This window comes from Wasmannia auropunctata, unplaced genomic scaffold (assembly GCF_000956235.1).
Source record: "Wasmannia auropunctata unplaced genomic scaffold, wasmannia.A_1.0 LD335987.1, whole genome shotgun sequence".
Lineage (NCBI taxonomy): Eukaryota > Metazoa > Arthropoda > Insecta > Hymenoptera > Formicidae > Wasmannia > Wasmannia auropunctata.
Window position 1 is genome coordinate 122165 of NW_012026903.1, and position 25686 is coordinate 147850.

The 25686-nt window shown below is 44.7% G+C and overlaps 1 protein-coding gene across 2 annotated transcripts in view; it reads left to right on the forward strand.

The window, feature by feature from the left end:
* The first annotated feature begins 468 nt into the window (after positions 1-468).
* LOC105454181 overlaps positions 469-25686 on the forward strand; it is a 110106-nt gene continuing 84888 nt past the window's right edge. Inside the window, exons 1-3 of one of the 2 annotated variants that reach the window (XM_011696613.1) lie at positions 469-862; positions 8616-8983; positions 21496-25064. In XM_011696613.1, the coding sequence (XP_011694915.1) occupies positions 8827-8983; positions 21496-25064 (3726 nt within the window). In that variant the 5' untranslated portion in view covers positions 469-862; positions 8616-8826. Of the gene's footprint in view, positions 863-7287; positions 8984-21495; positions 25065-25686 lie in introns of those variants that run through there. The other variant, XM_011696612.1, reaches the window with a different exon arrangement.

Sequence of the window (25686 nt, forward strand, 5' to 3'; positions counted from 1 at the left end):
CATATGTATACCTTGAAGTCGCTCTGTACGTCCGTCCATTCGTCCGTCCGTCCATCCGTGCCTACTCTCCTGCCTGTCTCTGTCGGTGCCTGGGTCCGGTACACCGGTGGGATAGGACGGAGTGCGCCGCGGTGGAAGGAGTAGTAAGCGGCCTACGCAGTTTCAAGCTGGGTCCCAGCTTTTATTAGTTCTTCGGCGCTCGGCGGAGAACGAACGGAGAACGAGCGGCGTGTGCGTGGTGGTGTGGCGGCGGTCTGCGCGTCTGTACCTCCTGGTCCAGACCCCCCTCTGGTCATTCGGGTCGTCCCTGCAGCTGAGTCGCGCGAGGTACGAACGTCATCAGTGCTGTCAGCGACAGGGTGTCGATACGAGCGAGTTCGCGGTTTCGAAGGGTCGCGTAGTATCGAGTGATCCCGGATATATATATACATCTAATCAGTGCGAGACAACTTGAAAGATCGGGTTGCCGGTATATCCGGTGTCGAGTGTTCCTTATTATAGCCTTGGGTGTTGCGTCTTGGGTGAATAACGACAAGTGTCGATAATTAGTCTAGGAAAAGAAAGGCGGGATAAAACTTCGCTAATCAATTGTAATTGGTGATGTTAAATCTCTCTCTCTCTCTCTCAGATCGATCCTCTCGGATTTCGCGGTCCGGTGATAGTGACAGTTGCCGAACGTGAGAGTGTTCAGTTTGAAATATATATATAAAACTACGAAATCTCTCGAAAAGAGAGAAACAAGGTCCTTGCTCTTCTCGCTCTTCTGGTTCCGCTCGGGGAACCGATCGTACCTGAAGGGGCGTATCCTTAGAGAGAATATACCGGATATCTAAGCGATCGGAATGCTACTGTGCTAGTAAAGGTAAATCCAATATCGATCGGCGCGAGGAGATATTCGATACGTATTGACGACGATGACGACTATGACGATGACGAGGATGTTACTGCCGCAAAGTCGATTCGCAGGATCGAATCGGCAGATACGCGCTCCGCTGGATTATACCGCCGGGTCGCCGTGGACGTTGATCGAAAGGGAAACGATACGGAGTACGTCTTCGGTAGGTCGGGTAGGTAGGTTTTCTGCGCTGTGCGTTCGCGGGGCCCGAATAGATTATATAGAGTCCCGCGCGCGCGGAGAGCGAGAGCGCGCGGAGTTATTTCGCGCGCAGATTGGATCTGCCGACTGGCTGGTCGACCGGCCGGGCGCGCTGGGCAAACCAGAAATCCAGCGGAAGGGTAATATCCCATTAACTGAAAGATCAATTAACTCGCGTTAACGGACACTTTAATCACCGCGTGTGCGGCTAGGCAGCTAGGCCTCTCTCGCGGCGCGCGCTCGCGAATCTAGGCGTTTAATCTGCCCGTACCGAGATCGAGTCGGCCGATCATGCGCGCGCGGGCCCCCTTCGCCCGTTCGCTATGGGGAGCGATCGCGATATGACGCGCGGGGCCCTCCTCGTACGGGACGGAGCAGGATACGGAGGAGGGTACGCGGTATTATTCATTGATGCGCCCGTATTAACAACGCGCCGACGTCCGTGCGTACCGATTACGGTGGGAATAAACATTTATGGAAATGTCACTGCGGCACGTGTGCGACAGTCAGATCTGTTCCCAAGAATCTCCGTCGAGAGATTAGGCGAGTCTTCCGAATTAATATGCCGAAAGATTTACAACCGCGAATTACACGACCAGTCGAATTAACGTGCCTCCGAATCGTCGGATCTGTCGTGCGTGTCGGATGAGTTTTTTTAAATAAGTACGACATATATGAAAGTTATCTCATAATTACCGTGTTATTTGTTGATGACAGGCGGGTTCAAAGTGATGTAAAGTCTGATTATGGAGATATATTATAGAGTTGTCAATTTAATTTTATAAATGTAGTATACTAATACTTGCTATTGTTAGTTTTTTTTACCGGTCAATTTTATGGTAAAATCTAACAATAGGTAAATATATAATATCAAATAAGCATGTTTTATTTATTTTACCTATTATTATAACTATTACCAAAAATTATAATTAGTCTTAATAATAATAGTGAAAGTGTAATATTAATTATATTAATATTCATTTTATGATATTAATTATATTAAAACAGAATTGTATATAATGAAATATAATCAAATAGACCATTCACATTTCAGAAACTCAAACAAGTAGTTTAAATAGCTCAATAATCAGACATGCATTTTGAAGTATTTTCCTCTCTTCGCCTAATACATGCTTAATTAAGAATCTTATTTAAAAGTTTATTTTAATTTCATTTTTGAAGAGCGATCTATGTTGCGACGTCTCTTGTCATAAGAACTGTTCGCTCTAGGTAAGTTCAATGCGCAGAACTCCTCGCGATTGCTCCTTTTTCACTGTTTTCCTTTCGCCCTTTCGCCTGTCCGCACTCGCGAGATGAAGATCACGCCCATCAGCTCGAGGTGCAAATCCTCTCGCTGAATATACCCCGATACGCCGTTTTATCGCACGGCGTTTCAGCCGTACGCGGCGGGCGGACGTGCGTCGCGTGTAGTCGCGATTGAGACGTATACGCGGATATAAAGAAGACGAATACCGCGAGACGGTGCAACGATAAGCACCGTGTACCGGGAGAACTTTCGGCCTTGACGTGTACGAAGTGTGTCAGTGTTACTCGCGCGCGCGGGCGAGCGAGCGAGCGAGAAAGAGACGGGACGGCCGTCTTCGATGGGAATCGCCGTTGCTGTGGATCCATTCACCATAATGCACCCGCACGTAACGTGACCCTTCGCGTGGCGCGTCCAGATTTCTCCGGCAGGCCGCGGATAAAGCGGTGGGCCGCCTCGCATAATCGAGCGACGAAGAAGGTGCGCGCGGAACGTAATAGCGGTTACGCAAATAAAGCGATCGCGCCGGGGTTTTTTTTTCCTTCTCGCGCGCGACTTGTGCGACTTCCATTTCCATTTCTGGCATCTGCGTCATGCTCGTCGCGCGCGTACCGTGTCACGGCGTGTTCTATTAGTTTTGAGTCATATTTCCGCGTTGGTTTGAGCGATACAGTGACGGTTTGCTATCTCGCATGATTTATCGCCCGATTTTTTTAAAATCGAACACAAAAGATTATATCGATTGTTATGGAAAACTTTTAGAAAGATTCTCATGTCAAGGAAGTTAAAACATAAAAAAAAATCATTAACTGTACTATAAAAAATTGTTTCTACAATATAATTATATTATCCTGTCGTATGCCATACTGATAAAATCGCGTTTTATATTTGGCTTGTAGCGTCAAAACCTTAATCTTTCTGCAGACATGCCATGACACTAATTTATGATAACACCATCTATATCTTTCCAAATAGTCGAAACACAAAATATGATTATGAATTCATAAATGAATATCTTGAGTATCGTCGCAAAGTATTAAATATTGGAGCTTTACATTATAATTTTGATAACGTATCAAAATGAATTATTTTACATGGAGCTGAGTTCTGAAAATTTTCACGTTTAATGTCGGAAAATCTTATCTCACGCGTTTCAGAAACGTGAAATGTGAAGAAATTAAAAAGTCGCGACAGATTTCAAAAGACCGAAAAAGAAACGACCGTGACGAACGAACTGGAAAATTCTGAAAGCGAGATACGATCTATTGGCAAATTGTCGGGCGTAAACGCAGAGGATTCGTCCCGCGAACAGAGTACTTGTAAGCCGTTAGGAGATAAAGTTCACAGGGATCTACGTGGAGCGTCGGGAAGGGCAGCGTCGAAGCAGAAATTTTATAAGTGCCGGTGCCCCGAGAACGCGCGCGCGCGCGCGCGCGCGCGAGGTTTCCTCCCGGCCTTTACACGAGCGCGGCGCGATTCTTCTCCTCGAGTGCGCGCCGCGCAGCGATCTAAATTAAAATCTTTCCCCCGGCCTCGTCGATTCTCCGACTGTGCGGCGTAACGGGGCGACGGCTAGAAACGAAAGGCGAGTTTCGAGTTTGTGCCAGAGAGCGTCGAGAAAAATAAGCACCCGGGCGCGCACGCGGAAATACCGCACGGCGCGGCGCTCGTAATGAGCGTCCAGTCGGGACCGGCGTATTCTTTTTTTTTTCGGTCATACTATACGATGTCCACGCAAATTTATTGGACAGTCTGGCGGTATTAACTGTAAAACGTGCCGCTTCGCCAACGAAAAAGTAACGAGAGATAAAAACGAGTCTCATCAACTTGTTTTCGCGAACGAGCGTGTTCAACGAGCGGTCCAAACGAGAGAGACTCCATGGAGGGACAATTATCTTAATTTTTAAATCTTCGAATTCGTGTGAAAAATAATCTCTTCTGATCATTCAAGATTGTAGAATTTTATATTGATCTAAAAATCAATAAGGATACATGTCATTAAACGTTAATGACTTAATTAATCGGAATCTTGATTCAAGCGGATAAAAGCTGCGAATATAGAATAAATTGAGATCTTTTAAGACTACTAATTAAGACTTTTGTGAGAATTTATGTAAGAAACAAAATCGCTACTAGTTATTAAAATATTTAATTGTTGAATTATTAAAAGTAATAAAATGGAATTTTTTAACTTGTAATGAAATTTTATAAATATATTAGTTTAGCAATTTTCTTCTAAGATCTATGCAAGTAAAAATTTCGTATTGCTAAATAAAGTCTAAAAATTTAAGTTTCAAATCTATTAAATTTAGTACAGTTATGTGGAAATTATATGAGGTTTTTCTATACAGTAACGTGTATAAACCACACCTACGTTGTCGCTTTACTTGGATTCTCTCGTGCTCTATAATCCAGCGGCAGCTTTCTAATAGCGGTTAAATTGCGATCGCGGACGCGAGGCTTCGCACCTCCGAGGGTCAAGCGGATCCTTCGCGTCTGATCGTGGGGGAAGGGTGGAGAGGGAAGGGAGAACGGACGCTACCTCGATTTTATTATCGAGCTTCTACACGTCAATAAAAGTCATTGAAGAAGGTGCTAAACGTTTTGCGCGCGAAACGGGAGTGTTTATTACGTCGCGCGGTATCCGAACGCGCGCGTTATAGGGCTAGAAACTAGTGTGTCGTATAACCGCGGCTTGATGTGGTTTTATTGTCGGCGCGATTCCGATTTTCGCGCTGTTATCCCGTGACGAACGTGAAATATTTCAAAGGCGGGCGCGGAGAGAGACCGTTAGAGAGGAAACATTTGGAACGAGATGCGAGAACACGAGAACACGCGCGACCTCGGTCTGATCTTCGTGCGGTTTTTAATATTCTCTCTCTGATCTTTTACTTTTATTTTATCATTCCGGATATTGCGATTTTAACACGCGAGAGAAGAGAACGAATTTGATCACGCTTTTGTCCGGGACCTCCGCTAATGACCGACCACCGAGGACATCGCGACGTGAAATCACCGCAAAATTCGGAATGTGAACGTTGTCGCACGCTCCGACAGAGAAGCTACGTTTTTATTATTCCTGTTCGTGCTGTTATGCAACATCAGGAAGCCGCAAATAACACGCATTAAAGGATCCTGCATATCGCGTGTGTGTCAACACGACGAAATTACAACGTTCTCGCTACCAGTATTTGCAATGCTAAAAAAGCAAATTGAATTGAATTTATCTTTCTATTTGTTGCATTTAAGAAATGGAGAATAATCTTCATTGTCGTTGCAAAATTTACAAAGTAATACGAATATAATATTATCCTTGCGCAGCAATAATGCGACAAAAAAATAGCATGAGATCTCGGACGTATTTTAAAAGTATTTTTTACGAAAGATGCGACACGATGTTGTTTTCGCATAACTCGACGTAATTTTCCTCGCTCGCCGTCAACTATCTTAATTCCCGACTTCTTCCCCGTAAGGAAGAAAAAAATATACGCCGTGGAATGCATAGGGCGGAATTAAAATCGCGAGAATATAGCCGTGTCGTGTCGCCGCACTTAGCGACATTCTTGTCCTTCGTTTTATTGTTATCCAGCGTCACTGGTGAGTAACGAAGGACGCATTAGAGGGCCTTCTCGTACATTAGACGCGGTCCGGTCGAAATCTGCGGATCGTTGCCGATTTTCTTTCTTTTTTTTCTCGCCCCCCACCGGATCGAATCGAGCTATCGAGCGTTTCTCCACGCGATTAGGGCGACTAGAAGGCGCGTGGGAGTCTCGATGCGCGAGAGGGTCCCGTCGTAAACTCTCGAATCCCGAAAAAAAAATATATTAACGCCAGTTTTTATAGCGGGGTCCCCGCGGAGGACGGCCAGGGGGGCCTCTGCGGTCCTCTTCGCCAAATATGGCTACCGCGAGCCCCCCGAGTATGCGTATATCTTAATTCCCGTGGATCGGGTTCATGCGGAATTGTCTCATTTGAAACACGGCGTTCTCTCTCTCTCTCTCTCTCTCTCTCTCTCCCCTTGCGCTCTCCCGGGGCTAATAAAGTCGTTGAGCGACGGCTCACCCCCATGCGTCACGCGTGCGAGAACCCGCCAAGGCAACGTGTCACTCTCCGGTCAGATGGCCTTGAGAGATGGACGCGTACGCGCGCGCGTGTGTGCAGGGTCACCTTTATTTGTTTCAAGGGCAGATAGCCCCACCGCGAGCGGACAAAAACGCACGACGAATGTTAATTTCTTTTACAGCGGTTATCTTGAAAAGCCTCTGTCGTGGTCAATAGAACGTTTTAACATCCTTAATAATTGTAAATATTCCGCAAAATAAGACAGTTCTTTATTCAAGTTGCAAAGCCTGCGCTCTACCAATGAAATATTTGATGTTTAAAGTTTAACAAAAAAATTCTTTTAATTGTATATTTTGGATAAAGAGCTTTATGAAAGATTTTTAAGAGATGCAGTAAACATTTTTTAAATGTTAATAAGCTATTTATTGATTATTAGAGATGAACTTTGGAATACAATGTGTGCGCATCGAATGCAATCGAAACCACTTCGCGCACAGTAAAAGAATCGCGACGAAGGCCGACTTCTTGAAAAAAGGGGGACGTTGTTTTTACACGATAGCGCGAAAAACATCTAGTGAAATAAAACGCTTATAATGATAATGAGCAGTCCCGACGCTTCCGCTTGAGTGTCGTTCGAGTGACCGTCGTCAGCGGTATTTTTAGAACCGTTTTTATCGAGGTGACCATGTCCAACCGTTTTGCTTCTATATACGTCACGGGGCCCGAGATTGATTGCCTTATCGATTTACGTGAATTCGTGAAAACGGAATGACGTCCCATGGCGGCCGATCATTGAAGCGTAACTAATACTTTGATCAGTTACGGGGTCTCGTCGATTAGGATCTCTTGGTGTCGACATATTTGGGACTGCGCGTCCCTTGTTTTTTTATTTTCCAAGAGAAGGATTCTATCGCGTGTGTTTGATAGGGTTTTATTGCCTTGCAATGCGTTCTACCCTTTTTCGTCACAACATTATAAAGGAATATACAAATAGCTGTGTGATTACTCTTGAGAAAGAATTTTAGATTCCGAGTATTGGAAACAGACAAACTATTTACTATCGGCTATTAATTAATTCGTGGACGCCTACTGGAATTTGAAGTTTCAATAAAAAAACAATCTACGAGTGTGAGGAAATATTTTCGTTTAACGAATAAATTCCTCTCGCGCGAGAGTGACATTTACTCGTGACAGACGACAAAATATGACGGAAACGAAAATGAACAATTTATTCGCGCCGTATCGGGAATTAATTAAAATCAAGTCGACTTTCGTATCTTGTTGCCCCGAGCCGGCAATGTGGAGGCTTTGAAGCTTCTCAGCCTCTATGAAATTTAAATTAGGTGTCGTTGCGTTTAGATCGTAGCGATCGATAGGAAAACCACGGAGTTACGTCCAGAATCCCGGCCATAATTACGATAACGCTTAATGCGGACGGATGTAAGGAAAATGCGCTACGACGGCGGCGGCGGCGGCCTTATCGGCACAATCGCTCCTATTAGCAAAGTTCTCATCAAGCGAATCCATTGCCGATATTATGCACCGTCACCGTCATCCCTGTCACTGTCATTATATCGCTGCACGGTATCTCGAGTATCCCATCTGCCTGTGCATGACGACAAAGAGAGCCATTATCACTCGTTGCGTTTATCATCGTCTATCCTACAGTTGGCATGCGCTAGCATATAGACACGTCTCGCCCGGGAACGCACGATGCCTATCACTTCTCTTTCTCTCACGTTTTTCACGCATGCATACGCGCGCATCGCACGCACGAACGCATACGCGTGCGTGGAAATGTCATATACAGAAAGCGCGCATTTCTCGAACGTAAAACCTGCACTCTCATGACGACTGAGGAACAATTCAGCCGATTGTTTGTTTGGAAAGCGGAGTAAGTCTAGTGGGGCTTGTTACAATTGATATGCCCTATCAACTTACGCAATTGTATAATTGTTGAACGTTTAAAATTAAAATTATAAAAACGTCTTAATTAAGTTATTCTTACGCTCTTGAAAAGTTCTATTGTTCGCGTATCGTAGAACGCAAGTTTCCAAACAAACTCTCATTTCGATCGAACGAACGGACGATTTCAGACTGGAGCAACTGGACGAAAAAGGAATTAAACTCGTATAAATCTCTGTCGACGAGATTATCTTGAATATTAAAAGCACAGCTTTGCTTGGCTTACAGGTCGGTGATCGGGTCTACGGGTGTGCTCGTGAGAGCAGGAAAGGGGAAAAGGGGAAGATAAGATCGGGGGTGAGAACGCTCTTCGGGGGTAGGGTGATAAAAAAAAAGTGTAAGCACAAAAGCACGAAACGGGGCTTGGGGCGAACGAAACGGGAAACGGTGTCCCTAGCCGGTCGTGTGGTATGATCGGGAGAAAAGGTTGAGAGGCAACATGCTCACGATACAGCGCTCGGAATTGCTAAGAGGGGGAGAAGGCTGCAACCCTCCCGGCACGCATTTACTACCCCCCGTTGCGCCCAGGGCTTCCGTCTCCGAGCCCGGCGAGAGGAGCGTCTCCTTCAATCGAGACGTCCACGTGAAGAGGATCGGTGAGTCCAGGCAATATCACACCATACAAACTGCGATACATATCCTGCATATGTAGCGAGAGAGATCGAAAGAAATGGCGCTGCTTGATTTTTTAGGCCCAAGTGTATCGGCTGCGTTTTAAAAAAGCGATATATATAATATACAACAATATAACATATATAATATAATAAGATTTCCCTGCATAGACATTCTTGAAAATGTATTATATTAATTAAATTTTGCAGACATTTAAATTAGCCCAATAGATGAGCTTGTAATTTTTTTAATTTTTAATTTAATTTTTTTAATTTTTTTAATACACAGAAAAACTCTAAGTTATATTTTACAAAAGAAACAGAAAGCATATAGAAATAGATTTAGTTAACCGGCGACCTTCAATAAAACCGGCCCTTCCATATTCGTCTAACAGTACACCGCGACGCGACGACCGAATACCACGCGCGCTCCAGGACCAAGTACCGTTTGCCGAATTAAAATCTGATAAAACGCGGAGGTTACGCGACGGGACGTGTCCGCAAGGACGATCTTCCGGTACGATTCACGATACGAGCGCGCATACACGGCCAGAATTTAATGCGCGTTGCCACTATAAAAGTGCACGAAAAGCCTGCAGTCGTGGAAAGGAGAGAGAAAGAACGGAGAGGAGAGAACCAAGAGAGAGAGAGAGATCGCGCAAAATGATTTTACTTGGTGATGCCGCGCGATGTCTTACATCTCAGAAAAAATTACGGCCCTAGAGAGCGATCCCAGATTGTGGAAATTATTCGCGGCGACTCCTCTCTCTCTCGTTCTCTCGCTGCCTTCTCGTCCCTCGACGCGACCGCTTCCAAGAAGCGTCCTGGCCGGGAAATTATGCGCGCGGTCGTGCGAAATTCCGCTGATGCGCGCGACACGGCAGCGTCGCATGCTTTAATCTCTCAGAGATGGGAGACGCGAGAAATTTCGGAGCTGTCAACGGGTTTAATTAAGATTGCGCGCGCGTTTGCATTCTCCCCATATGATTTTTTACTCCTGTAAGATTTCTTTTTTTTTTTTATGATGCTTTCGACAGAGTCGATACGTCGCGCGACGAATTTTATGGATTCCGGCTCGCTATCGCAACATTTACAGCAAATGTGTCCGCGTATCTTGAATCTTGAATGAGTACGTAAAATTTATCACGCCGCAATAAAACTGTAGTTACTGGGAAATATTAACTTCTAGCGATATGCGAATAACTCTTTGTCAGAAATGTATTATCTTGCTTATTATTACGTTTGAATGAATTTGTGTTCCTTACGCCGATATTTTACATATAATAAATATGAGGATTCTCGGATTTCTCACAGCCAGAGTAGGAGCGAATCGCGCGATCGACGAAAGCCGAGATATCAAGCAGCGCCATAGCGCTATACGAGCTATGTAATACGCCTAACTTGTGTCTAACTTCTGCAGTTCTCTCGATATCAATGTGTAACATATTTAATTAGCAGATCCTGCCGCAGACTAACGGCACGAAATTAATCGTTACCCCATGCAATCGATCCATTTTTTTTTCCTTGCGTGTTGTCTAATATATGCCGGTATTAATCACGGCTAAATTTGGCCATTGATCGCGTAACAATAATCTTAACGAGGATTTCCCCCCCCCCCTCCCTCCTCCTTCCTCCCCCGGAGAAGGTAGCAACGGTCTCAGTGACCTTGACATCATCGAGATCAGTGAGCCGTCGTTATCTCGAACCCGTGGGGAACAGGAGGGGGGGGGGGGGGACGATTTCATTGAAGGACGCGCCTTCGCTGTCTCTCGCAATTCTCTTAATGCGATATGCGGGATTGTAACGGTATTGGTGTGTGTATACGCAGGACTCAATCATTCCTCTATTACTAGCTAATTATTAATTGTATTAATGACCCCTCTCTTATGCGCTACGCAAAGCAAGCGTTGCATCCCGCTGGCTTCCTCCGCTGCATTTTTAACACGTGTTGAAGCCTTTCATCGCGAAGGGTACGTATACATAGTGTATCTTAATTTACGCGAATCAATAGCGCGAGATCACATATGTATATATATATATATATACGTTTGCCAGAGATTATTGTTTAGAATCTTCTAAAGTTCGACATTTAGGATCTCAGTAAAAATCTCGGAATTAACTGAAACGTTTCATTGTTTATTTCTATTATTTCTATGATTCTGTAAAACTAGTCAGGTTTAAGAGAGAATTAAAAAATGATCACCAGAGCACACAAACTGATCTGTTAAGCCTCCGCGTTGCGGAATCCCGCGCGGTCACTATATTACGCTAGGTCACGTAGATACACTAAAAGCGGTATACGGGGGGATCGCGCTTCTATCTTGTTTATGCGCAGTTTCAGGAAAGCAACTTAATATGCCACACACTACGAGCGAAGTACGGGATAGACACGGCAGATAAAGCTAAACGCAGCGAACCGTCGCAAAGTTACGAGCGTTTCCGCTTTCCGCGTATCGCCAACGCGGCAATCGAAATTAATTCGCATCTTCGATATCTTCTCCCCTGTCTGCTCTGACAGCCCGATCATTTTTAGAATCGTCCAAAAGCGTTCGAGAGTCAGATGCATAATTAATCTACAGTAATCTACACTAATGTGCGTTTCACGAGTAACGGCAGATGTAAAATTAATGGCCTCTAAACCGAGGCAATTATCTTAGGACTCGACTTGGAGCTTGCATTATTTTACAATCGACACTCGCTACGGGTTGTTCGGTTTCTTTTTTGCGAATTTGTGTACATCATATAATTTTTGTTATACGTATTAAGTTGAATTTATATATCTAAAACTCAATTTGCAAAAAAATCTTATTTTTTGAATCATTTATAATGTCGATATTTTCTTATATAGAAAAATAAACGGATTTGATTCTGAAATAATAAAGAAAAATATCAAATATCTCTGAAAGATTATGAAATTATTTCAAGATATCGATTATAATCTTATTTCAATCCAAGCTAAAATAAATAATCAATATGTCTTTGATCCTTAAATGTGGTATCGATTAACATTTAACAAACATTTATGAAGTTATTGAAATAAAGAATATCTTTTCTTATATTTTTTTCTTTCAAATTCGAGGGCCGTATCTCGATTGACAAGGTCAAGTGTCAATGTCGCAATCGGATGCGGTCGATGAACTCTTATTCACTTTTTGCGATAACGTGAACAATAAAAGTACGCGCTTCGCTTAGTACGATTTACCGCGAAATCGCGATGCTCGATTCTAACCAGGAGAGCGTAATTAAATTCGAATATTTATCACGTCTAGGCCTAATCCTCAATGCTATTATTGATAATTGATAAATAACTACAGTATCGAAGATTATTTTTCTTCACAAAAAATATTTTGAATATACGCAGTCTATTCTTAATAGATTTCCTAGAAATTATCTTCTAAAAATCTTCTAAATATCTATATAAAAAACAGCTACATAAAGATAGTATAAATGATACTTGCGTTCTTGATTATTTCATTGCTATTATTTCGTAATCATGCTTTTAACACTAATTAATGATGTTAGCAAAATCAAATGCACGAGTATGTTTACGTGTTAGCATTTTTTTTTTTAGCAATCAGAAGCGAATTCTGCCGCTCAGAAATAGTTGGAAAGCAATGCTCTAAAAACGAGGGGAAGCTTTGCGCCACGACAAAAAGTATTAGCTCGGGCCGGTGTATTAGCGGTCGCGCCATATTTCTCATTATACCGGTGCGAGGTGTATGCTTCTTATTATCCCCCCCTTCCACCCTTTCTCTCTTCCTTTCCCTTCCCGTCGTCAATGCGGGCGGTCTCGGAAAGTCAGCCTAGTTGGGTGCAGCATTGCGCTCGCGCATGTGCCTCTCTCGTCCAGGCTTGTTAAGGGCCCCTTGTGTCGTCCGCGTTATCCCGCCTGCCGGCGTTTCCTGGATCGTCGCGTGCTCCGCGATCACGGGGACCGGCCTCAGACCGATGCACGTGAGTGTGTGCGTGTGTAACGAGGTGTAATACGCTTCCCGATCGCGCTATGATCTTCGTTAGATCGCTAATGAACGCCGCACGGAAATCGCCTCGAGATCCGCGCTCTGAGAAGCTGATTGTCGTTCGCAAAACAAATCCGAACTAGTCTCTATCCCTTTCTCTCTCTTTTTCCCATTTGGTTAATTATTAATAGTTAGTTTTGTCAAAGTGACAAATATCATGTTAAAATCCTTTCGTGATGGAAGATGACTAGATTAACTATTTGTATGGAAAACTCAGATTTTTGAGAAAAATTGTTTATTCAGATCTAAGACGAAATTGTTTTTTATAAAAATATGATAAAAATAATTTTTTATTTATCAGAAACTGATTGTATAACCATTATATAATCGTGAACTAAAATACAGATAACTATTGAAGATATAAAATATTTTAAAACTTCAAATGAGTTTTCAGTAGAATTTTATTTTTAGACTTACAGAAATATATATACATATAGCAAGATTTAAAGAATTGCAATAAATTATATATACATATAGTCTCTTCCTGTTTTATATCAACTTATGTAAGACAAGTTGCAAATTATCCTGCATGGATATTAAATGCCAAATCTGCTATTTTCTGTGTTCTAATATGTTACGTAAAAAATATTTCTAATGCAGATTGCAGAAAAAATAATTATTACTGTATAGAAAATTATAGTATCAGGTATTTTCCTGTCCAGAATAAACAATTTCTACAGTTTGATTGTAATAATAGTATCGTTTAATTCGAATCACTAGACCTCGCATAAAGTCGGTATTACTTTTCCTCGCGCATAGAGTGGAAACAACGACGCGTGGCGAGTTTGATGATAACGCGGCGATACTATGTAACGATCAGGCCGTACACGTGACGCGCGTAGTAGATATAAGGAAGTACTCGAAGTACACCGAATAGACCGGTATTCCGAGTCAACAACATAGAGATCGCGTATCGGATATCTCACGGGTAAAACGCCGTCAATGCTGTGCAACCGCGTTAATTTTCTTGCCAGAGATCACGCCAACGTGATCAATCTCGAATTAGCAGTCTCAGGCACGAACATCGACTTAAGACTTATAACGCACATTAATCCTTATCTCATGAGATAGTAAAGATAGCAGATCGTAATTGTGTATAACATGCCTATCAAAGCGCCATAAAGTTTTTATTGTCACAAAACGATTTAATATTACAAGCCTTCTTTAAATCTTCTCAGACTGTCGATTTTATTGCGTCGTTAAAAATTTCACGATTCCACATTTTTTTCCACGCTTTAATCGGTTGCATCGGTGCATGTTTACACTCGAGTCTTTGTCTTCGTCGGTTGCGTGTCGAGTAGCCTTAAGATCGCGAACGACCTCGCAGAAACGAGGAAGTGCCGGGGATATCGGATGGACCGGTATCCCGAGTTGAGAACGTGGAGGTCGCACTAGCATCACTTTTGTGAGACGCGTGCTTGGGGGGGGGGGGGAGCGGGGGAAGGAATGTAGCAGGGATGAGAGGTTACAGAGGTGAAACACGGTACAGATTATGGGAATACAAATTAGCGCGACTCGGCCAAGAGAACATATGCCGAGTGCATTTAACGTAATCTATCTGGCGGTTCGAGAAAAATCTAGCGAAACTCTTTTTTAGATGAGCCGGGCCGATAACGGGTGAAATTTTCACTAAAAAAAAAAGGAACGTTTCCAGCTTTCGTGTAATGTTAGCGAGCACACTGATGAACGTTTAAAAGTTCAGAAACGTTCAGAACAAACTCGGAAGTTCAACGAGGCTCGCCGTAACGAGATTTTCTCATAGCTCGCTCGTCGGCAATCGCAGATCCACGATTCGCGGAAGATACGCTGATCGCGGCTAGTCGTCGGAGTGAGGCTGAGAAAACACTCCTCTCGCAATTATGACATCATGCGCTAAAATCATTCATCAGTGTCAACGCTACGGGTTTTCCCAGATGTTTATTTCGTTCTCAGGTGTTTCGCGTTCGTCAACCGGCAATCAATCTTCCGGAATTAGCCTTTGCTTGTGTAAAATTTCTCCCCGATAAAATTCAAAAGATGAGACAACGAAAAAGTGCAATAGTAATGTAAAATGCAAAATTAGCGGAAAATAATACGAAGTAACGAGGATATTATGTAGTAAAAATTTGCGACGATTATGTGAAGGAAGCTAACGAAGGAAACCGCTAACGAGAAAACTCGCGTGTCAAGAGCCAAATAAGGATCTTTCGGAGAAAAGTGCAACGAATGAAAGACTGAAGCCATTGCACTTCGTAGCGGCCGTTCCGTTGCAACTCGTAGCCGAAGTCGTCTCTCTGGTATCGAGAGATTCACGCGACGAACTGAACGATACGGCTGCACGAAGTGTTTATGGCGTGTTTGCGGCCCTCGAAGCAGTAGGTCAGCGCGATCCGCGCGAACTCTGACCTCGCGCAAGCGAGATGCGCTATTTGCACTTCCGGCAATTCTTTCACCCACCTGCTGCATTCTCACCGTGCGTTCGCGTTCGATGATTCGCGAAGCAGTGTAACCCAGCTTGCATTCGATTTAACTAAATAGTAAAGAATGAGGCATGTATGTCTCACTTGAAAAAAAAGATGTAGCGATAGAGATAATTTTGTTTTTTTGTACGGTCGATTGAAATGTAAGATATTTCAGGTTTTATCTATTTTTTTTCTCTTTTCATTATACAAATTCGTCAAACAAGTTTATTTTCTCCTTGCAAGTCTACAAACATTTTCTCTCTGGTAACATACGCGGTATTCACGAATCACGCGGAATGCGGAATCGACTCTGGAAATTCCGACGTAATCGTCATTTACACGAGCATGTTGGCGCGTCGATTAATAATTAACTCACGCTCGCGATCGATCGACGCGTCGGGGTTAAGCCAGCGTGTAGATTAGGCTCGCCATTTCCGGAATCCCGACTGAGCTACATGTGCGCACCGCAATTGAAAGTGCGGCAAGAAATAGGCAGTGCACACCGCCAGAGATAGTCTCGCCCGATAATCTTACGCCTATTAGCTTCGTTTAACCTGAAGTTCGCAAACTTGATATTAAATTTTATTACAACGGTATAACAGTATTACAGTAAACAAGCCTCTAACGCCTTGCTCTCTCATAGATAACATACCATTGCCTCTAATAATATCGAATGAGATAATAGAAATAGTAATTTATCATTTGAGTTTTTTATCTTCACGATCACGCTATAAAATTTATGCAATATTAAATTTAATTATACTTCTTTTCTTTTGCATATTATATGTATCATGTCCGACCTCGTTTACCAATCTGTGAAAATATAATTATCTCAGACCCACTATGCAACTTTCCCAGAATGTTGTCATTCGAGAGAATGGCGACAGTACGTGCCCCTGAGACCCTCGAAAGATAGAACAATTCGTGAGAATGTCAAGCACTCGGAGCATAGCCTAGGAAACCAAGCCACCGCGGTGCAACGGTGGCCTGTTTCGGTGTATCCCATGTATCGAATGAATTTCTTTCGACAGGAAATGTTCGCGAATTGACGGCATGAATAATTTATTTTAAATCACTTATTGAGATAGGAAAAGCGCCAAGCGACTTTCTCCGAGTGCGATTTTTCTTTTCTAGAGAAATGATATAATTAACATATGAAGTATTGATTAGCGCTGATTAATTAGCATTTCGGCTGTCGTCTGCATGCAAAAATATATTTTACGGAAAGAAGAATTAAGACAAAGCTCTGAACATATTTTAAACATAACAACACATTGAGAACCAAATAATTCATCTGTCGCTTCGCATTTCAACGAACTGAAAGCCGGCGATTTGATGATCCGATGATCAGAATATTCACCCTCATAAATACGAATGTGATAACTATAGTATCGCGATCCCGGCGTAATAATACGTCTCACGCGGGATGCGTATACGTGACGCCAAACTGCGCTGTCTACTAGGGATTCACCGAACGTACGTGTAACGTGCCCGTAGCGCGAGATCCCGACGCTAATGCCGTGATAATTAAATCGACTTTACGACGCGCCTGAATATCAATCAGTCCGCCGAGCACAATGATTACATCTCGTTAACGGTCACTCATGGTGCCGCATAGGTGACATTAACCACTTTGAGTGTTCTGCCCGTCGACGTGGGTTTACTTTCGCAAGCGCTGCATCCTACGAAACGATCGTAGAAGAAAGCATAGACAGTCGTGGATAATAAGCTGATATTATGACAAATTTGCGGGTTCATAATTGAAATCCGTTTGAATACTATAGGGATGCTCTTGTCAGTACTAGAATTAATTGCAACAGAGGTTTTCAGGTTGCTTGCGATATAAAGGTCATTGTCATGATTGATAGAAGTTCTTTAGCGATTTCTATCAATTAGTAAGACATTTTTCGCAATGTTGTTAATTTTTTCTCTGCAAAATCTACTTCTCATCTAGAGAAATATTGCAAATACAACAAATAACAAATAAATTATTTATTTCTTCGTAAAACAAATTTGAAAAAAAAAAAGATTTTATATTGAATAATTTAGAAATGCATTTCTCTTCCTAAGATTTTAAAACTCATTATATTTATATTCTTAACATTGATTAACATTTATGTTCTTAATTTATTTGATATTAATGTTTATCGATTACAGAAAAGTAAATTTTAATAGTTCCTGGCGGGTGAAATTCTTGCAAGTTATTCCATATGAAAACAGACATGGTGCGTTGCATTAAAATCGCGTTGGATTAAAGACAGTTAGATCAATAAATTCCACGATGAAAGAAAAAGGTTTAAAAGCCACTTGCTGAACAGTTATCTGCATCGCAGCCTGTCGTTCGTTTAATCAATCGTACGCATTCATGATCGGCTCTCGAAACGCATCAATTCTCGCTTGGGATACGTGCGCCACATGTTAATACATCTTCCCTCTCTCTTCTTCCCCGTTTCTCTTTCGTCTCGTATTAGAATCGCACACATGCGTTTGTGTCGCAAACATCCGCGAGATATCTCTCCGTCGCGCGCATTCCCAGCAATAATTAGTATTCAGGAAAGCAAGATTGAATCGGGTCCTCACCGCGTCGAGATCGAAGAATCACCGGACCGTCGCGCGCTTCCGCTCGTTTTTTAACCCGTATTCGCGATTCGCGGCGCGCACATTCCACGGTATTAGCGTGAGCTATGCCGTCTTATTAATCTCACGATCTACGGAAGAGACGTCCGCTTATGCGCGGAGCACGATACTACACGACGGAAACCTACGCGAGCTGAAAATCGCGTCCTTCGCCCTGAAAGCCTCTCTCTCTCTCTCTCTCTCTCTTTCTCTCTCTCCCGAGTGTAATCCCGCGCGACGTCGCTCCACTCGTGCTTGCGCGCAATTAAATCCAACGATATCTCAGGAGATTACATTCCCGCGCATGACAGTCGCGCGTAGTTTGCGCCATTGAATCGCGTAAACGATGCGAAGTTTGTCGTCTTAGTTTACGATTTACAGTGTCCGAAGCGCGCGGAAGGGACGACGATACGATCGACGCGGATTGCGACTGCGCGAGGAAATCGCGTTCCAAGTCCCAGGACGAGGAAACGTGTCGTTTCCCCGAAAGCACGGCGTAACTTAGCTAACCGCTTAAGAAGTCCGTTAGACGGGGACAAACCTTCGGGAGACAAAGGTTCGCGAGAGGCTGCTAATTGCGTGTTTATGGAAACCGAGCGACCGAGGTTGTAAAAGCGTTTTCGAGGCGGTCTTTTACACGACACCGACAACGACGACGATCGACGACGAGTTCCCACAAGGAAAGGCGAGAGAAACGCGACTTTCTGGAAATAGCGCAGTTGTGTATTCTTCGCGTAGCTGCTGAAGAAGTAGCACGAAGACTATGCGACTTCGGTAGGCGCAAATCGCCGCTGAACAGCGGGCCTCGTTCTCGAGGTTCTCGTCGATGACCTCGACGAGATGCTTCGCGGCGAGGTTTCACTCGCTGTCCAGGTGTCCCGGTACTAAAATCGCGACAATGACGCCATAAATCTGTCAACGATTCTAACGCCACGATCATCCGAGGAAGTATCTGCCGCTTACGGAACCCAAATAAATGCTCTCCTAATCGCAATTAATGCATGCAATACACTAATCTCGAATTTATTTGCAGAATCAGTATAGTTAACTTCCGCTATGATAATAAGATACGAATAAATTATAAATCATATATGCAATTTTAGATGCATAATTAAAAAAAAAAACTGCTTAAATGTTTCGATTTATTGCGAAGCCATTTCTTTTATAACCGTTGAAGAAATGAACTAAAATTTTTGACTGTATTTATTACAAACTAATTAATATAACGCATGTCAGTTAAGCAGCTTAAACTGTCATTGGCATTTCTCTCATTATGACTTTACACGTCAAGGAATCTTTTTCTTTAACTCTATTATCTTCTTACGATGCACAGAGTCAGTCTTCTTACGATGTCAGAGTCCATTATTTCACCGCCCAGTGCGAATGCACTGAATGAGAGTATAACTAACATGGGCGGCGGGAATGATTTGTTAGATATATTCGCAACTAAGAAATTATATGTATGTATGTATGTATTCGCGACGATGCGCGCGACAGGCTCGATAATGAATCAATTTTCGTCCGCCCAATGTCGATTAGCGCCTACTACGCTAAGGCACGTCGTGCTAAGGCACGACGAGCCCGTTCGCCTGTGGGAAGACACGTCCACGGTCGCTGCTTTCTCCTTACGTAAGATAAACCGTTCGCGAATAAAAATAATAGATCGCGCAAGTCATGTGTGTAGGCTGATTTTATCTGCGGTGAAAATTTCGTGGGAGATGCCTAATTAGCGCCGGAGAGTGTTATCCAACGTGTTTAAAGCTGCGAGTTTCGAGTTTGGTTTCGAGAGTGTAACTCGATGAAGACTCTTTACTCTTGAGTTAACTCGATGAAGATATCTTACTCTTGAATTAACGCCACGTCAGTGTGTTTTGTTCAGTTATAACTTGAAATCGAAAGGTTCAATTAGAAGGCACAGAACATGAATGAAGATGGATTATGTCTATACATTTCGCGAAACTGGCTTATTTTTCCTTTGAACCTTTTATCGAGATTTTCAATATTTTAAATTAAAAGCTTCTGCAACATATACAGTTGATAAATTGGATTTTTAATTACACGTCAATTCTTTACATCTCTTTTATCGATTTCGATTTATTCGCTTTTTTTATTTGTAGACTGACAAGTTATGAATACTTATTATTATTCCTGCTTGTACTTTCAATGTAGTATGTACTCTCTCTTAATTCGATATAACATCCAATTTTATTCAGTTATTACTGTATATACATACATGTGTATAATGTTGTTTCTTTCTTCATATACTTATTATCCATGACTGTCATTGAGAAAGGAAAAAAGGAATTAGCGTGTAACAATCTCGGAGAAGCCGATACGTTCGTTAACGAGCTATTGATTAAGCGGCCCATTTATAAATATGACAGCGTTAATTACAAGCATTATATTGATTGCGAATCAGACGACGCGGCGGATTAATGGCGGTCCCGATTTAGCGCCGAAGTAGCGCTCGGGAGATGAGACGGAAAGACGGCAATTTCTTACGCGTCGGATTCTAGCTTTCAGCTTCTCTAGCGAGCCCAACCAGTGTCTACTCAATCTACTGTACCGCGCGTACCCGGCGCTTGATTAAACTTGGTGATTAACCATTAACGACCATGTGCTCGTCCACTTAACATAAATCGCTGATTTTACAAACTCCGTAACGCCACGCAAGGTCGCGACATAAATTCATTAGCCGATCGAATTTATCAGACGTCGACCTCAGGCCTAATGGCACCTTGGAATGTGTTACGTTTAATTCAGCAATTTAATTAAAAATTCAGCAATTCTAATGCTCGATTTATTTTCATAGAAACGGCAAAAGTGTGAAATATTCACACTTACAGACAGATTTACTATTATGACTTATCAATTCATGAAGCAACGAATTATTCCTTTCATCTTCATTCATTTATTCTGTCATTTATTATCCTACTATCTCATCTTTATCTTAATCGAACGTTAAGTTTATATAAAGTTTAAAAAATTTAAAAGATACCAACTTATCTTTTTATCCAGAAAAAACGTTAAAAATACTGTTATCGAATTTAATTATTTTGGTACGAATTCATTTATTCTTACGAAATATATCAAGAGATATCTATACTGAAAATACTTTAATAAATCGTTCCAAAATGAATTCTTAGTTTGTCGAACATTTCTTTTCTTGATTTATATTATTTCTTCTTTTTATAAGTGAACGGTATTGCATAAAGATATTATGTAATATATAAAACTCATAAGTAATATTTTTAAATAAATTAAATCAGTTCAAAATGCATAAATTTTTTTCATTGCTTAAAGTAAAGTACAATGTATTTTATTAGAATTAGTCAACTACTTTTATACAACACCGTTCAAAGTAATCATCGCGCATGATGGAATCAGGCGCGACTAAATACCGACGCGCTCGTAATTGCAGGACGTGGTGCACCGCGCGTAACCGCGGCTCTCGTGGGCGATGGAGAAGGTAGGTTGATCGCCACCCCGGTCCGCAAGGAGAACATCGCCCAGAAGAGCAAGGAGGATCTCGCACAGGAGGCGGCCCTGGTCCTGCAGCAAGCGGGCAGCCTTCACTGCGTGGCGCACGACAATCGACGCCTGCCCGGTCGCTTCAGCACCCTGCCGGCGCGTCGCAACAAGAAACGTCCCGACCTGCCGATCGATGTGAGATCCCGCCGCGGTAGCGAGGAGATCGGCGCTACGACCGCGAATGCGGACCTCGACACACCGCGGGCCAGGAAGAAACCACTGGAGAGGAGCGCCAGCGATGCCAGCGCGAAGAAGCTGAAGGCTTCGCTCGCACGATTCTTCTCGCCGAGTTTGGAGAGGCGCCGAAAGCCGGTCGGCCGTAGCGCGAGCGACGCGGGCTCCTGGACGCGCAGCGGTGCGCAACGCAAGCGGAGCGGCAGCGAGAGCGAGGGCTCGCACCTGAGTACCGTCAGCCAGCGAGAGAAAAAGCAGCTATCGCCGATAATCGAGTCGTCGCCGCACGTCAATCAGCAGCCGTTCCACTTTGGCACCGCGACCGCGGATCGCGAGAACAACAATCGACCGGAGCCGAAGAAGCCCAAGAAACAGGAGGAGCGAACGAGTCCAACTATCGATGTCGACGAGGTGATATCGCGAGGCGACATCGAGGCGAGAGAGACGATCGAGGAGACGACCGAAGTACGCACCGACGAGCCCGCCAGTAGATCGTCCAGCCGAGAGGCCAAGGTGATCGAGCATCACATATTCGTCGAGGGTAGAGACGACGAAGAGAAGAAAGAGACCGATCAAAAGTCCGCGGGGACCAGCCGTACCCCGTCGCCTCCGAAGGAATCGAAACACGGGGGAGACGAAGTCGACAAAGCGGGCATGCTACACAGCAGTCGCTACGATCTTCAGAAACGCAACAACGGAGAGTCCACTATTCACAAGATGATCCACCGACTGTCCAACGACCGTTCACCGCCGCCGCAGTTGACCAGGACGATGATGTCGCCGTCGCCGGGATTCGGTCACAACAACAATCGGCCGTTCTCCTACACCAGACCAAACGACTCCTGTAGCCCGCCGCCGCTGGCGCAGACCAACGTGATTTACGCGCAAGTGCAGCCGGACAAGAAGAAGGCCCAGCGGAGCCATTCCGACAGCGACGAGGGCCTCGGTCTCGAGAGGAAGGACTCCTCTCGCGAGAACAGTCCCGCGGAGAAGGAGTACCGCAGGACCGACTACTCGTACAGCAATGATCTGCGTCGCAATAATGAGATCAACGCCTTCAAGTCGAGATACGAGGAAGACCGCAAGAGTAGCAGCCCCTTCAGCAAACACTTGGGCGGCTCGAAGGACTTCATCACGAGGACCACCGAAACCACGAGGCGTCACGAGTTCGACGAGATCGACAGGCGTCTCTATGACAAACCTGAAAAATACACCTCGACCGTGTTCGTGGACACTTCCGGACGAGGTAGGGCCGACGGTATGGATGCCAGACGACGGGACAGCGGCGAGCTGTCCTCGAGGCAGAACGAGAGCGGGATCTCGCATAAAACGTCCGAATTGAGCGCCCGGCGAGATCTGCTGGAGTCCAGGATCAAGTCGAGGCTGCTGGCCGACGAGATGTTCGCCGCCAAGAACAGCGCGAACGTGCCGGTAAAGAAGTCGAGCGAGCACGAGATAATCGACAAGCCGATAGTGCCGTCGCCAGTCACGCCGAATCGGATCGCGTCGCCGAAACGATACATGGACACCTACATCACGGAGACGCGCACCAACAGCAACGGCGAGAAGTACATCTTCGAGAAGGAGATACACGAGGACAACGGCAAGGTGTACGGCTACGAGAAAAAGATCACCAACAAACTCCCGACGAACGGCTACCTCGACACGAAACCGAAGAACGGTTATACCGTGGAAACCAAGACGGACAAATACGGCGATAAGTACATCGTGGAAACGCGAACGCATGAGGGTTACACCGACGATTTCAAGCCGTTTCTCAGCGATCGGAGCCGAAGCAGCCCCGAGGAGAGATTTCAGACCACCAGAAACGGCGGCAGCCCGTACAAGTCCCCGCATTATCTGCCTGAGGGAACCTCCACGACGACAAATCACTTCCGCAGCGAGTCACGAGAGAACGATGAGCTGTCGTCGCCGATCATCGCCAAAAAATTGAACGAGCGCAAGTTCTCGAAGAGCGACGATTTCCTGGACCGCGACAGCCGGCCGATCAAACGGGACGCGTATCTGCCGAAGACGAAGAAGCCCTTCGAGTCGATCCGCGGTATGAGCAAGTCGACGCAGCGGTTGGACGAGGTCGGTGAGAACGCGAGGGTGCGAGCGCTCAGGAGCGAGTACACCACGAGGTCGCACGAGAATTTGAGCAGCCGCCCGGGTTACGTTAGTGCGCGAGACATGAGACGCCCGACCGCGTTGTTAGATAGCCCGACGATAAACGGGCGCAAAGAGAGATCGCCGTTCGCGAAGCATCACCTGGACAGTCTGCGCGAGGGCCCGAACGACGACTACGACACCGATATCTCGCAGATGACCAGCAGCCAGCTGGAGTCCAAGTTCTACAAGGAGACGCGCACCACGCAGAGGTACACGAGCGGCAACAAGCATCCGATCCACGACGATTACGACAGCTCGCCGCCGCGGATACGCACCGATCGCGGCGGTTACAATTCCAGCCGATACGACTCGGACACCACCGCCAGGGACTCGATACGTTGCGAGACCCGCTACGACGATACGCGCGCCACGAGGAAGGAGCATCGCAAGCTGGACGACGATCCGAAGAAACCGTTGAGACGATCGCGCAATCGGCTGGACTACTTCGACGATTCCGACAGTCCGCGCGGAAAGGTGTCGTCGGTCAGTCGCTTGGAGACGTTCACCGAGGCCCCGACCAGACCGCCTAGGACCTATCACGAGGGCAAGTCGCGGCACGCGAGGCAGGAGGTGCGAGGACACACCGAGCGCCGTCATCGCGAAACCAGGCTGAGCGATCCGGATCGAAAGGATCGGCTGGCCGATTCCGGGATCGAGAACGATTACAGGAGGGACTCGCAGGAGGCGGACAGGCGCGAGCAGCTCGAGTCCGAGGACGAGGGTTTCGTCAACCGACAGTTTATCAAGCACGAGCGACGGCACACCGATCGCAACATGAACCTGACGCCGACGTCCGAGCAACGCAAGTACGACAAGTACGCGAGCGACTCGTCGTCGAAGCCGCCGCTGGTCACCGCGAAGCCGCCTTCTGGCGCCGCCGACAAGAAGTACGAGAAGAAGGCGGCGAAGAAGAGCGGCACCATGAGCAAAGTCAAGCAGCTGTTCAGCAAGAAGGAGAAAAAGGCGAAGGAGGAGAAGAGCAAGAAGAGCGCGAGGAGCGGCAGCAGCGGCGCCTTGACCGACGACGAGGTGACCATGAGGTATCGGGAGTACCGCGGGTATCAGCTGAGGAGCGCCAAGAGCGCGCGGGATTTGGGCAGCGACATCAATCAGGTAAGAATTTTTTTTTCCTTTCTCATCTACGCGGCCGGAACCGTCTCGGTGCGCGCGAGGTTAACTAACTCATGGTTAAAGCCTCGGCCGGGCTCGGGGTTACGTCGACGATGATGGTCGGTGATTGATTGATTTTGGCATCCCAACTCTCTCGGCCAATGAAACGGGCGTTAAGAGAGGTCAACGGAATCGCGCGGATAGATTATGGCATATCGATTGAAAAAAACAGTATACCGGAAGTTTTCGTACAAGAAAGCGCGACAGTTAATCATTACAAGAAAAAAATTGTATATGCATAAAATAAAGAAGGCAATTATTTTCGCTAATTATTTTCTGCAGTTTTCTTTGGTATTTATGATGAAAAAAAGTTTTTAAACAAAACAGTTTCTACAATGATAAAATTACATAATTAAAATTTACTTATAAAAAAAATCTCAATTCAAGTTTTATTTATTAATGGGATTGTAAATTCGTCTGGAAAAGCAATTTATTTGTTCACTTTCTTATTAAATATTACTATCTCTCGATTGAGTTATGTATATTCATCTATCACGAGATACATAAGTTAATAGCTAGAAGAAGGAAAAAAAATCTAAATGCATGGCTCATAAACTCAACCCGT